The sequence below is a fragment of the Lycorma delicatula genome, chromosome 4 (assembly GCF_047948215.1).
Source record: "Lycorma delicatula isolate Av1 chromosome 4, ASM4794821v1, whole genome shotgun sequence".
NCBI lineage: Eukaryota > Metazoa > Arthropoda > Insecta > Hemiptera > Fulgoridae > Lycorma > Lycorma delicatula.
Genome location: NC_134458.1, coordinates 138,818,842 through 138,834,955, shown reverse-complemented (window position 1 = coordinate 138,834,955; position 16,114 = coordinate 138,818,842). Strand labels below are relative to the sequence as shown.

At 31.9% G+C, this 16,114-nt stretch overlaps 1 protein-coding gene across 3 annotated transcripts in view; it reads right to left on the bottom strand.

The window, feature by feature from the left end:
- Bre1 (E3 ubiquitin-protein ligase Bre1) overlaps nt 1–16,114 on the bottom strand; it is a 73,193-nt gene that overhangs the window by 38,645 nt on the left and 18,434 nt on the right. For all 3 annotated transcript variants that reach the window (XM_075364246.1, XM_075364248.1, XM_075364247.1), the window contains exons 5-7: nt 13,263–13,387; nt 10,500–10,727; nt 3,721–3,846 (exon numbers count right to left, since the gene is read on the bottom strand). In XM_075364246.1, coding sequence (XP_075220361.1) covers nt 3,721–3,846; nt 10,500–10,727; nt 13,263–13,387 — 479 coding nt within the window. The remainder of the gene's footprint in view (nt 1–3,720; nt 3,847–10,499; nt 10,728–13,262; nt 13,388–16,114) is intronic.

Here is a 16,114-nt window from a genome sequence, read left to right as displayed (position 1 = left end):
GTGAACAAGTAGTGGTGACCAGACTTAGAATCGGTCATACGCGATTAACAAATTTATATTTGTTAACCGGCGAAGTGAGACCAATGTGCGGTGTTTGTAATAAAACACTGACAATCAAGCATCTTATAGAAGAGTGTACCATATATGAGGACCTCAGAAAGAGGTTCTGTTTTAGAAATAATATTACTGCTGATCTGGATAATGGAAATGAAGAAAATATAGTTGCATTTTTACAGGCCAGTGGACTTCTTAAAAGTCTATAAAAATGAAAGTTTAAAGCTGTGACAAAAGAAACTCTAAGCGGTAGCTTATATATATAAGTTTAATTTTAATTTTAATTTTAAATGTATGCATATAAGGGAGTCTCGAAACATGGCACGTATAGTGACGGGAGGTAGCCCTCTTGCCTAGGCCATTTTGGCTCACCTGCATTCAAAAGCAGTGAGTCGGGGTGTGTCCGATGATGGCATGGGGGACCCTCAAGGGTGGATTGAGGGCGCGAGGCTGTGGGTGTACGCTGTGCATGCCTATAGCCTGTTTATAAGAAGGATTCAACTGCCATGGCACCCTGGCGCTACTGATATACTGCTCAACGGCGGTTCTGGTCGCCCCGAGGGTGCTTAAACTATAAATGAGACTCGTAGAAGAAAGAAAGAAAGATATGGTAGGATAAGTTTTAATTTTAATTTTAATTTAATGGGTCTTTTGGGAACCTATCTCAAATTTTAATATTGGGGCCCTTTACACCCCATAATTGTTTTGTGATTGTCCTTGTCTTTATGTCTTAAATGTTTTGTGTAGTTTGTGCTTTTAAATAAAATATAAGGGCCCTTTACACCCTTACATATGACGACCCAGATGGTGATAGTACTTTCTTTTAAAGATTGTGACGAGGGCTAATGACCTTAGCAGTCGATGCCCATAAAAATTCAGAAAAAAAATAAATAAATAAATTTTTAATAATTATTATATTATTTTACTAGTATTATTTTTACTATTAAAAAAGTATGTTTTTAAACATAATTACTAATATCAAATTAACTTTGAAGTGCAATGCAATCTACACTACATACATCCACATGTATATAGTTTACTTATATAAAATATTTGTGGTTATTTTCTATACCTTTTTAAGACTTCTGTTTTTAAGCTAAGTTTTCTACATAATTATTTGTAAGTATCTTATAAATTGTAATAAAAAAGTATGTTATCAAGAAGTTTGTCAATAATTTGCCGGTAAGAATCTGCAGAACTGGACAACACAGCAAAGTCAACAAACTATGTTTACAGTTCTAAACATGACCTAACCTAAAAGTGAAATGAAAATTGGAAAAATAATTAAAAAATAAGCACGAAAACATTATATTTCAGTTCACTTAGATTAGTAATAAAGAATACTTTCAAAAATACCTCAAATTTCATTAGATGGTGTTTTTTTCTCCCATTTGATGAACCACTTGACTCAATAGTCAACCCACCTTCTTTTTTCCTCAAAAAGGTAGATATAGTAGGTAGATTATAAGTAGATATAGACCTAATGGCACCTTTGAATTTTGAATGATCTCAAAAAAAAACTTGATATGTACTTGAAATAATAAAATTTAAAAGAAAATATACTACAGCTTGTTTTAATAATAAATACTCTTATATAAATGGAAGAACTGAAGATGAAACAATTTTTTTAATTCCCATCACTTTATTAAAAAAAAAATAATAAAAGTATTAGTTTACAAGATTATAACTGCTAATAAAACACAAACAGTAGGAAAGTGTTGCAAATGCGGCAACAAAGATTTGTTACATATAAAGTGTGGCTATTAAATAACGAGACTAATGCTGTAAAATATTTTATTTTCAATTTATACATGTTTAGTAACTATCCCCTTCAATATACGCCCCTCCTATATCCCTACAATGCTCCATGAAAATTTTCCATTGTACTAAACAGTGCTGGAAGTCTTCTTCTGCGAGCTCTTTCATGATGCGTGCTGCTTTTACTTTCACAGCTTCAACACTCTGAATTCTTGTTTGTTTTAATGCAAATTTGACCTTGGGGAACAGGTCAGGTAAATAAGGCGGATGGTCTAACACTGGGTTGTTATACTTGGCTATAAACATCCTGACAGACAATGCAATGTGAGCCAATGCATTGTCCTGATGAATGACTTGTTCTTCCACAATTCAGGTCGTCTTTTTCTTATTTTTTCACAGACCTCAAGGTAGTAATGTTGATTAATAGTGTGACCTTCAGGAACACAATTGTGTCACCTTCAGTGAAGGTACACAATCCTGTGAATATTGAAAAAAAAACAATCACTATCACTTTGAATTTTGATCATCTTCAACATCTTCTCAGCCATCTTGGAAACGTTTAAACCACACAAAAACTGAATGCATGTGATAAACATTCATCGCCATATACTTCTTTTAATAAAAGTTATGTTTCAGTAGAGGTTTTTCCAAGTTTCATACAAAATTTCACAACAATTCTTTGCTCTAATAAAATACTCATTTTTTCAGCAAAATAAAAAAACAGATGTCATCCAAAGGCCACGGCCAGACTAATATGTCTACAGAAACTGGAGTGGCAGCAATCAAAAGAGAAGGCTTCACACTAGACAGCTGTCAGTCGTACAAATTTGGTGCAAGCGCAGTTCTTCTGTAGCAGCATTAAACTACTAGTTATTTAATAGCCACACCTTGTAAAACCAAAATAAATTCGATTGGTAAAATTTGTATTCTACAATTACTATTATTTGAACTAACTGATGGAGAAACAGAAAAAAATTCACTTAATAATAATATAAAAAGTGTGTCCTCAAATATGATAAAAATCGAGGGTTACACTTACCATTTTTGATATCAGTGTCATTTTGTTAAAAACAGTTTTATTTATATCACAGAAATTTTTGTATTTTGAATGGAAGAAATGATACCTGTGAGACTCAAGAGATTACTTTGAAATTAAATGAAATTGATAATACTAACCAACTGCATGTTATTTCAGATGGAAATTTAAATGAGTATAAGTGATATAATACTAATAAATCTTATTAACTACAGAGAGTATCCCTGTGCTATGGACTGGAATTAACAGAGTATGTCCTCATTTTACTTGTGGGTTAACAGGGTATGTCCTCATTTTACCAGTTACGATAAGTGCCATCTTTATGATGATGGTTTGCTGTGAATAAGATACAAGATAAAGAATAACAGACTGTAGCAGCAATAATATAACAAGAATAATCAGAAAATGTAATGTACCCTTTGTAAGCAAAGGCCATAGTAAAATAAGCCCTTGCTCTATAATTTTCTAAGGCTGTATTAGGTTGATTAAATGAGCACTTAAAAGTACCTAATAAAAGGGATAGAATACTTTTGAATGTAAATTTCTCATTATAATCCCTAACTATAGAAATTATTATGTGAACTGGTAAAAATATCACGTTAACTGCACAGTACTTCTAACTTTGCAGAAACTATTAAAAGTGTGTATATTTTGGGTGCTTCACATTAATGGTTACTTAACATTGAAACTAAAAGAATAATCTTCAATAATAACTTTCCAGTAGTTAAATTATTCAATTTTAAAGAGAACAAAGCGCTTGCTTCCAAAAATGATCAAAAAATGACTAAACTTAATGTAAATTATCTTTTGATTAATAGAATTCACAATATTAAAAAGAACAAACAATCTTTTAATAAAAGGTAAAGACTGACATCCATTTTTAATTTTTCCACTTCCTTAAGAGAATCTCTGTGTTGTTGATGTAATTTATCAAGTTCTTGTAACCTATTGTTGGCAAGCTCTCGTATTTCTTCCAATTCTTTTTGTAATTCTTCAACCTGAAAACAATATATGTGAACAATTAAAAACCAAGCAAGTTGAAATCATAAAATTAAAAATGACATTATTAACATTAAAAAATTTTAAGCTAAAATTCTGGTACACTGGACAATCTCTTGAATTAAAACTTTGATCTGTTGACTGTGCAACAGATTTGTTGTGAACAAGGATTAGTGATTCAATTGACATAACTAGCTGGCAAGAAAGGGCATATGATAAGATTAAAGATATAATAATTCAATAACAATAATCAATATAAGATATAATAATCAATCTCAGTATATAAATGCATTCTTTAATTTATTGAAATTTCAATTTTGTTTTCTTATTCTATTTAATTCATTACCCCCATTAAGATCCAGACATGTTATTCAAGGTTTTGTGATAACTGATTAATACCACCAATAAAGGTTAATGTAAAAAATGATTGTTTATCTACTTATATGAGGGCAGTTTTTTTTTCAACCACCGATTATGCATCTAAGTAAACAAGAGATAGACAGGAGCCAGGTCTGCACATCGTGCGATTGTACCCTCCCCACAACCTCTGCCATTGCTGGCTCCATTGCATCAGTCTGAGCCGAGCTACAGCAGTTGAACATGGCCACTATGATCCCGCCAAGTGTGAGTTGTGAAGAGCGATACATTTTCTGCAACCAGAAGGATGTAGCACTGCTGAAATCCATACCAGAATAAGCCTAGTGTACGGTGTAAACTTTATGAGTGATGGTAGTGTACGGGAATGGTGTAGGAAATTTAAAGAAGGGCGAATGAACGTCCATGACAAAGATGGGCAAGGATGCAACTCTATCGCTACTGTACACTTGGTTGAGCATGTTTATGATTTTTTTCATGACAAACAGAGGTTTATGATAAATGAACTTTCTGCAGAAATCCCAGAGATTTCAAGGTCTTCTCTGTACACAACTGTGACTAAAGACCTAGGATACTGGAAACTGTGTACACGTTGAGTCCCAAAATTTTTGAGTAAGGATCACAAAACGCAGCGAATTGCATCACCCTTAATGTTTCTCATGCGTTATGATAAGGGGAAAGAGTTTTTAAGGTCTATTGTTACTGGTGATGAGACCAGTATCCAGTATGACAATCCAGAAACCAAAGAACAGTCTAAGCAGTGGATGCACACTTCTCCAAACAAGCAGAAAAAGTTCAAACAGACACTGAGGAACAGGAAAACAATGGCTACAGTTTTTTGGGACCATGAAGGTGTCTTTGTTTGTGGACTTCATGGAGCAGAGGACAACAATAACAAAGAAAGTTTATTGTGAATTTTACATTGCCTCCGCCGAGTGATCCAGAACAAACGAAGAGGCATGCTCTCGTCTGGTGTGGATTTAATTCAAGACAATGTACGATTGCACTGTGCCAACAAGACAAGGACCTTCTCAAACAATTCAAGGGGGGAATTTTTTGACCATCCACTGTAGAGTCCAGACGTAGCACATAGCGATTTTCACCTCTTTTGAAAACTGAAGGCATGGTTGGGCGGACAACACTTCGTAACTAACGAGGAACTTCAGGAGGCTGTCAAGACATACCTCACCTCATTGGCAGAAAACTTCTTTGAAGAGGGCATTAGAAATCTGGTGTCATGATACAAGAAATGCATCAATCATTTTGGCGATTATGTAGAAAAATAAGTTAAGATACTCAACTTTTAGTAATAAAATCTTTTGTTATGTCAATGTGTCTTTTTTTTATAGCCCATAGAAGTTGAAAAAAAGCCCTTATGCTTCAACAAAGCCAAAAAAAGTGTAACATTGCTAAAATTTTATTTCATTTTTGTTGCAAGAGTCTAGCAAAAACTGAAAAACTTTTTAACAACAAAATTTAAATGGTTACTACTTAACACGTTAAACATCAGGTGATAAAACAAAGCCTTACTAAACTGTTTTCATATGATAATGAATGTAATATTTACAATGATCAAATATTTAATTACAAAAATGACCACTAGAAGTCATTGAAACTTTCTACTTAAGCAGTATATTGCCTGTATTGGTGTTGCCTGTAAGAACAATTCATATTCTATTTAAGAATTGTTTTTATCACACCTCACTACATCAATGTCATTTTTCAAAATAGATCAAGAATTGTTTCAAAAGAAATAATCTTGATCTAAACCTGTCGCTAAAAATGAAAAAAAAATCCATGATTTAGTAAAAAGAAGGTGGTGCACAATTGATTATATATTCACAGCAAATAGACTACACGTACACCATGGTGCGGTGAAATAACCATTATGATTGTTGGTACCTTACACCTACACCCCTGGGCTGGACCAACAGTTAAGTAAAGCTCGGCCCAGGAGCATGTCCTTTTTACTCCAATGAGCCTCCCCACCTACCAGCAGTTTAATCCGGCATGGTAGGTACATCATTACTGGTTCCCCTCACCAAAACCGGGTCTTTTCAATTGTATCCCAAACCTGATCTCCCTTGGAGTCCCAATCAATCATCAGAACCGGCACGCCTCCGCATGTTGGCTCTCCTGATTAAGGCTGTCCACAGTCTCCTACTCTAGAGAACCCTCTTCTGCTGCCTTCCATGTCTTTACTTCGAAGCATCTCCCTTGAGTATTCCTCCAGTTACTACGGCGGGTCTATGTCCTCTGGCTCCAGATATGCAATACCAACACAACAACATTGATCCATCTATTCCTAAGTGAGTGTGCTTAACTGAATCCTGCTCGCCACAATACATACAGGCAGGCGACTCCCTCCTCCCAATTTCATGCAAGTGCACTTCAAAATTACCATGACCAGACAACATTTGTGTCATCTTACTAAACTTCCTATTATATCAAACTCTTAAACCAGAAATCAATCTCCTCATCCATCCAGCCTTAACTCCCAAGCTCCATCTATCCTGCCATACTCAGTGTTTCAATTCTAACATCAGCGCTATCACCGCTGATATCCTTATATCATATAACACTGTCCAATATGCTGCCATTATCCCTAACAAGGCTCTTCAGTGAATCATCTGAATTGGTTCCTCTGTATACCAACTGCATCCTTCCAAACAGGTGTGGCATATAACATAATAGCAGAGATAACCAACATAATGGTCCGATGTTTAGATGCCCACGGAGCCGCATATGAAGTCATCAGATGACTTAATGTCATAAGAGTCTTTTCAGCCCTTCCATAGCACTCCAAAACATTTTCACTGAATTGTAGTGAGTTATCAATTGTCACACCAAGGTACTTCACCTTAGGGCTTTAATGTATGTGGCGATTCCCGACCATCAACATGATGGGCTCAACTCTGCATTTCTCTGTCAAGGAAACATATCAACATTTATCAGGTGCAAGTTCGAGAGCATGGTCTCTCAACCATTCATGGATCAGATTTAGCACAGCATTGCACCTGTGCAGGATCTTTTCTCCATCCTTCCACTAATGATAAGACTAAATCGTCCACGTAAGCAATTCACTGCATATACTGCGACAACCGAATGCTCAATACGTTGTCAGACAATATCTGAAAGGAGGGATCTCAACAGAGAACCCTGTGGGACCCCCCCTAAACATCTGGAAACGGAAGCACCCTTCCAAAGTCTCTGTCATGATCCATCTCTCTTTTAAATAGTTGCCAACTTGTTTTATCCGGTAGTTACCAATACCCTTATTAATCAGAACAGACATTATGATATCCCAAGGCAGACCCAAATGCATTTCAGACATCTAATAACACTATAACAGGGATACTCTCTGTCCTCCATGTGCCTTGTGTGACCTCCTTTGCCCAGCCTATAACTCATGAAACTGCTTGAATAGCCAATCTGCCTAGCACGAAACCATATCGATTTTCATGAATTCCATCTTCACTGTTGAGCTCCTCCATGATTCCTGGCACCAAAAACTCAGCTACTTTACCCAGGTTGTTAAAGAAGACAACGGTTGAAACCCACCAGCCATGTCATCAGCACCACCTTTGGGAAGGAAGACAAGCCACCCTTCCTTCAGACAGGCTGGGAAAATCCCACCTTCCAATTCCTTATTAAAGATTTCTACTATTGCCCATGGGACCCTACTAGCACCTTGGTCGTGATTCTGTCCGGCTCCAGACCTTTCTCATTTCCCAGCCTCGCCATAATAACTTCATCCATTATATATCATCTTTCAAAATGATTGTAGGTACCTGACATAGACAAAATCACTCTCAAAAATAGTAAAACAATTCTCAACTTAATTCTATACAGAATTATACAAGAAATATCAGCATATCAGTTATAATAATACATGACAAATACATAAAAATACATATTTCAAATAATAGTTGAAAATATACAATTGAAGCAGCCTGAAAACAGGAGAACATATAACACCTTATTTTCAATTAGATACTTATAAACATAACATCAATAAAAATAGTGTAACTGGAAAACTGTTGCATTACTGACATATTCTGTAATAATGAAAATTAGCAATGAACAAATGTCATTAACTTAGAAAAATAAATTACAACAATTCTTATTATTGGCACTGGCCTTTCCTAATTTATGAACAACAAACTTATCATTAAATAATTAAAACTAGCAATTCTACTTTATTGTAGAAAAAGAAGCCACGATAATCTTCCAGTATAAAAAAGAGTTAATACAACAATAATCAAATTGAAATAAGTAAACATAATGAGTTCATTTTGGTAAATAAGCTTTCTTGAAAATATAAAATTACAAAGAAGTCCAAAAACGTAACTTCACATCAGGAGTTATTTTCTTTAGATTAATTTAAGAGAAGTAATATGAATTCGGTTCATGAGTAGATAATTAATCTCGGCGTTTAACAAATTACATTAAATAGAATGATAGAGTCAAGTACAATAAAAACAAATTGTAATAAGTAAGCACATAAAATATGTTGCACATGAACAATAATAACATAACCTTATCTAAGCCACCTGTTGTGACTACACTTGAGTGAAGAGAAATGGTTTTTAACCCAAACTTGAAATTGAAATGCATAATCTACAATTAACTGAATATTTCACAAATTTTACTAATAACGTAACTGTTTACTATAATAAAAAATGAATGATTTGAACATGCCTTAATAACACATGAATATTGGTAAAAAATGAACTCGTGAAAATTAAAGTGCACATATACATACAGTTTATCCTTGGCGTAGTCTACAATGGCGAATCAAAAATAGTGGAGGTAACAATTTGTGATTAGAAGTTGAATAAGACGTAGCATCTCAGATATGTAGCAACGAGTTTGGAGAGAATTTGCATCAATGAAAATGTAATCAGCAGCTGAAGATTCAGCGTCAATAGAATTGCCAGTTTGTAGTGATTGAAACACTTTCAACAGAGATGTAATATACTGAATTTGATGATTAACTTAACAAAGAAACGAGGCAAAATGAAACATAGAAATCTGCAAAATTCACAAAAGCTGATGAGAAGAGCAGGGGAGAATGACCACGACGTTTATGAGTATGAATACGATGAAAGTATTTAAACATTATGAGAGAGAAAAGTCACAGTCGACTGCACATGGTGAATGTCTGATCTACTCTGCAAGTAGAGTAGAGATAGAGAAGTGACAGAGTCCTAGGTCCGCACACTATGAAACTCTTTTCAAGACTGAAGAAATAGTGGCGTGATGAGAAGAGGGGAAAACAAAAAAGGCAATAGACCGAAGTGTGTGTGCTGGCAACAAGAGGTAGTGTGCTGGTATTGGTAAGACAAAGAAATTAGCATAAACGGAAAGTTTGAGTAAGAAAGAACTTAACGATTAATTTTATACGCAAGCAGACCATTAAAAGAGTTACGTAAGACTGATAAATAATTGCTGAAATACGAACAAGTAGAGGAAATGACGTGATCGCAGACAAAGAAAATTTAACTGCTAGGAACTTGACAACATTAAAATTAGAGATAACAACAAACAGTTAAAACTAATGTGGTTAACTAGAAATTGTTTTTATGAAACATTGCGACCACAGCAGATAAAATAATGACAAAAACATTATTGGAATAAGACAACTTTACGCATTTGCATAAACACCAGGCTTATTAAGGAAAGTGAGGAATGTAGGGGGGTTTTATCATCTCAAGCCCTCTGAATTGCAGGTGATACTCAACCCTCTCTATAAGCAACATATTCAATCTGTTTAACACAGACACTTGCTGAAAATGAATATTCAAGGAAAGCAACTCTGACTGGTGCAACTTGGCATTAGTCAAGAATGGAGAACATCCATTTGGATGTTTTACATATGTTACGATCATAAGAAAAACTGTAACAGATTATATAAAGCAACTGATTAATTAACCCCTATTGTTAACCCAACAGTGATGGCCAATCTTGAAGGCTGTGTAAATGATTGTTAAACTAGATTCAAGTTTCATTAGCTACTGTTTTTAAAAGATTTAAGAAATATTTATATAACTTCCACATGCATCCAACTGAAAGTTTCTAAAAATAACTCTTCTTTAATTAATAACATAAAATAAAATATTTTTAATGTTTTATTGCATAAAAATCAATTAATTTCATAAAATATGTATAGTAACATCATTTTCTGTTTATATACTAGAGAAATATTTCTCTCATATGAATTTTCCAACACATGTTTTCTATATTAATTTTTAATAATAAAAATAACAAAAAATACCTTCTTCTGTGAAACAGTAGATGCAACTGGAGGTTTACTCTGTCCTTTCTCATCACCATGTAACTGTTGATAAGTTTTAACTTTTTCAATAGCTTCAGCCAGATGATGTTCTAATTTATCATTACGTGATTGTATTTTTAATAACTCATATTGAAGGTCATCTATCTGATTGCGCAACTCGGCTGCTTCTGTCTCTTTACATGTCACTATATCTTGCAGTTCTGCCATCTATTAAAGTGAACAATATACAAATTTTAATTGTTATGTTGTCAGATATTATTTATTGGTTAGTTATTGTCTAGCAAATAGAAAAGTTATTTTAGGAAGTTTTTAAAGTTCTTTATGAAATATGAGTTAAAGAAAAAGTAAACAAAAAAATCTTCCTACATTAAGGTAACTAACAAGATCATTGATAACTGTCAAACAATGTGACTACAAAATATCCTTGCTATATCATAATGTACTTATTAAAGAAGAAATTGAACAAAATGTACATTTAATTAAGCTCACAGTACAGCCAGTACACAGGTAAATACTTTTATTCATGTTAACCACACATTAACCCAGCCTATTCAATAAAAGTAGGAAAATACTTTTCAGTTAAATTTTCTTGAAGTTTAACAGTTTCAAATAATTATCCTTCATTAACCTCCAATGATGGAATGATGGGAACTCTGCCTTTCAATCAGAAGGTTGTGAATTGGAATTCCAGTGAGGCTTATAGCAACCCAGTGGGTTGGTGAACACATCTTCCCAAATCAGCTGATTTGGAAGTCGAGAGATCCAGCGTTCAAGTTCTAGTAAAGTCAGTTATTTTTACATGGATTTGAATCCTAGATCGTGGATACTGGTGTTCTTTGGTGGTTGGGTTTCAATTAAGCACACATCTCAGGATTGGTCAAAAAGACTGTACAAGACTACACTTTATTTACACTCATACATATCATCCTCATTCATCCTCTGAAGTATTATCTGAACAGTAATTACCAGAAGCTAAACAGGAAAAAGAAAGAAGTGAGGCTTATAGCATTCTCCACACACAACAATATGTATCTTTTATAATATCTAATCAGGTTTTTAGTTTGTAGTAACTACATTAAAATAAATACCATAAAAATATTCCCTTGACAAAAATGTATACAATAGAAAAAGACCTACTCAATTTTCAAAATAAATAAACATGCAAGTAAAAACTTTTAAAAAAATACCGTGATTTTTCACCCATGCCAGATCAAATTTTTAAAGCCATTTAACAATTTAATAATAAGTAACAGGAAATCCAAGTTGTAATAATGCTTTTGACTGTAGCAGCTTATTTAATTATGAGATTATAACAATGTTAAAAAAATATACTGAATTCATACACTCTTTCATTCTGAAAGAGTACATAAATATCACATTAAAGTAAATAAAAAAATTAAACTTCAAAATAACTTTAAAAAAAGAAAAGAAAAACCATTGCTGTGATCTGTAACAGTTTCTTCATTACAATTGAAAAGTCATAGAAAGAAATACATACATAAATACAACCAGTTGTAATTAAAATTGGATTTTTTTTGAAACACTAAATTCTAACAGAAATTTATAACTTGTTCTTATTCTTCATGGTGAAAGGAATGACTACATACTCGAGAGAAAAACTCAAGTGGCTCATGAAAACTGGCTTTATACATTGGGAGATTTCTTTACTGAGTACAGTTAGACTTTTGCTATTTAATAATGTCAGTCAAACAATTAAAACTACAAAAAGCAAAATGGTTCTCACAAGATGTCTTATAATGCAATTAGTCTTTCATTTATTTATTTTTAATAAAGTTTCAGCAGCCTTTATTAAATGTTAGATAGCTAATAATAATTCTGAGTTTTTTTTTAAGCCAAATTAATAGTTAAAAACCTCCTGTTTTGCTGAAAAAGACACACTTTAAAAACAAAACTGTGACTAGAATATATCCAAATTACTTTGTCACAAAAGGTTGTCAATATTATGTACACATATATATGCTACAAATGAGCTTTATGCTTCATGAACCTTACTGTTGATGTCTGCTACTGATTTTATTTAAGCATTAATAAACATCAAATACAAAAACCAAAATTTGTTAGAGTACTTCATCATAAAACACACCAAACATCACATGCTGTATTCCAAGTATGCTATTTCTATCAATTTAATTGTTAAAAAAGCTTGTAACCAAGTTAGCATGCAATAATTTGTTACAATACTAGCTTCAGATTTCAGTTTTCCCTTTTTCCCTAACAAAAACAAACTTGGTTGATTTTCTGTTTACTGGATGAAAATAACTGTTAATATGTCTATTTTAATAACAATCAATTCAATATAACTCAACTATGTGAAAGAATCAATAGTAACAAGGAATGAAATAATTTTAATGGTTTTTAGCAGGACAAGCAAGAAATGTTATCAGCAAGTTATCAAGTGAACTTATTTATTAGTTGACGATCTAACTCATAACAAGGTTATCTGAATAACAACAGTTTATTAGAATAATAGTGTTTCCAGATAAATTGAAAACTGCCCCAGTCAGTGACATTAACTCATCCCAAAAATCAAATTATTCTATCATAAACACTCAAAACCTAAATATAATAAACTATACCTTCACTCATATCAGAACCTAGGTCATGCAGCTTCATATAACAGTTTATTTATGTTTAAGAATCTATCTAAAAAATTTAATCAAAATAATGCATAATCAGTAACATAACTGTTAGAGATTATGCAATAATTTAAAATGAAAATACCTTTAATGAAATAGAGTGATATTTCTTATGGAGTGATGTATTCAATGCCTGAAGATTGCGATTTTCTGCTTGTATTTCAATATTAGCTTGTCGTATAGTTTCATCCATATTTGGTGGAGCTTCATCTAATAAATAAGACATATTCGTTAAACTTCTGAGTGATACTCATAAAAAGAAATTTATACATATAATATTATTTTACTTTCATGAAAAATCAAGCTAAGATATGTCTTACTTCAATATTCTGTACAAGGTGATTTATTTAATAGAATTTAAATATATACAATAACACAACAGTGCTAATAAATATGTTAGGTTTAAATTAACAAAAATAAGTGCTTTATGAATATTTACAAAGAAATGTCACAAGTACGAGATGAAACTTAAATTTAACATATTTTTCTATAACTTACAAGAAATCCATAATTGGTTATTATAACTGAAAATATTACTGAGCTTTTCAAGAAAAAAAATTCTTAATTTTTTTTATGTTATTAAAATAATATGAACGAGTATGTAACAATTTGTTGCATCTCTGTAATGAACCCAATAAATCCTTTTTATGCCTTGAACTACTCCAATTCCCTATCTGCATGAGTTTTTTTTGCAAATTAACCTCAAACTGCATACAATAATTTTTAACTAAAATTATTACAGCATATACTAATGAAATAACAAAATATTATTTTTTTTAAGTTTTAGTTTAAGAACTATAAAAAGAAAAATAATTGAAATATCCAAAAAATAAAATCCTTAACAGAAAACAAAGAAACTAACATGATTTATTGAAATGCAAACTAATAAGGGACTTTAAAAAATGTTTATATAAATATTTATAATGATTATAGTAAAAACATACAAGAACATCTTTATATTACTACTTTGACCAAGACACTTCAGTTGAACTGCAACTACAAAGGGACATTATATGATCAATGTCAAAATGTTTATAAAATATGGAAAGGCATTTTATTTCCATGTTGTATGCTCAGTACAGAAAAGTGCATTGAAATTGTAAACAAAGATATGCCAGATCCTTGTCAATAATTGAACCTGAAAGGATTTATTGTATTTTAGTAAGTAAATTAAGACTGTAATTGTTGAGTAACAAACAAAGTATTGATTTGCTTCAAAAAGTAGCATTTAAAAAATCTACAAATAAGTTTAAGTGAAAAATTACTTGTAAAAAAATTATTTCTTTTCAAGGAAAGTCATATCCTTACTATAACTTGGAAGAACCTAACAATATTGAATATGTCTACTATTTTTTTAACCATCTAACTACCAAATCCAAGTATAGTCGCAGTAGGCCAACTATAGTGTTAACCAAACAGTTTACTTGGATTAAATTTTCAAAAAACTGTTCCTAAAGACAAATACACTAGTTCGGGATGGCAACAGTTTGAATTCTTGCTAGGATGTGTTTCCAATTGCATTCATTTAGTGCAATGCAGTTACATCTGAATAAAATAACTTTCTATCAATGAATCAAGCTGGTTATGCTGCTGTTTACCAATTGAATCATCTGTTTTGTTTTTAAACATGAAATGGCATCACCTAGTAATTCACACACAATTATGAAAATGGTATTTTATCTTAATTAGATTCCAATTCAGAACGAGCTGACAGTGATATTGAATTTGATATATCCAGTGACTATGATCTAAGAGAAGAATAGTGTAGTGCAATAGAACCTCCACCCAAACGATAGTTATAAATGGGCTTCTGATCATTTGTTCATACTGTTCATGACTTAAGACAACATAAATAATAGAATAAAAAAATAATGACATGGAAGAAGATTCTGCTGAAATTTAATTTAATTTTTTGCCTAAAGTACTTGTAACCACACTATCTGCTGCAAAACAAATGTATATCAAAGGCAAGTTATATCACTTTCACCTAATTAACAGAAATTAAGCCAAATAAACATACTTTGTAAACTATTTTTAATCTACAATGCAAAATTATTAATATGAAACAAAAAACCTAATTTTTTACCCTAAACACATCATTTTTTTTATTCTTATTTTTACATTTAACTTGAAAAAGGGAAGAAAACTGTTTACAAAATAAATTATTAATATTTGCAATTACATGTATGAATTAATAATTGTGTACATAAAATTTATCTCCATTCTCTATAAAAAAAATATTTAAGATATAAAATTTTGTAGTATTTAATTTTAAACAGCATCAGCCAGCTACAAAAATAAACATTCCAGTTTTAAAATTTTATACACAATTAAAAAAAAGGTTTTTTTATAAATATACCTGATTTTTTAACAAATTTCAGGTTCAACATCCAAGGATAAAAGGGTAGTTGAGCACAAGCAGTGGAAACGAAGTAATGTTGAAAGAGAAAACAGATCTGTAGATGCAGTAGTAGTTTAATGGGTTCAGAACAGATAAGATTCACAGCATTTGCAAGGAATTTACTACACTAGTTAAGAATACAAGGAAAAAAATCAGTAGCAATTATATAATTTCAATGTAAAATAGTACAGATGTGTGCTATTATAAAAAGCTCAGATCCAATTTGTTAGAATTTTTAGTATGTTATTTAGGGAAACAGAACATATAAATAAAAATCCAGCTTTTAACTAATTTTCATTTCGGCTAAAAATAAGTATATTACTTCTGAAATACAGCAAAACATAAGTCTAGCCAGAGTAAAACTTAGAAACCCTGAAAAATCTTTACAGAATAAATGATCAGTATTTTGAAATTATATATGTATGAATTAGAGTAAAAGTCCTAGATTTTACTGAGAGACAATAAAAATGTTTAATAATAAATACCACCAAATATAGCTAAAAAAAGAAAACTATGAAAGTATTACCAACAAACAG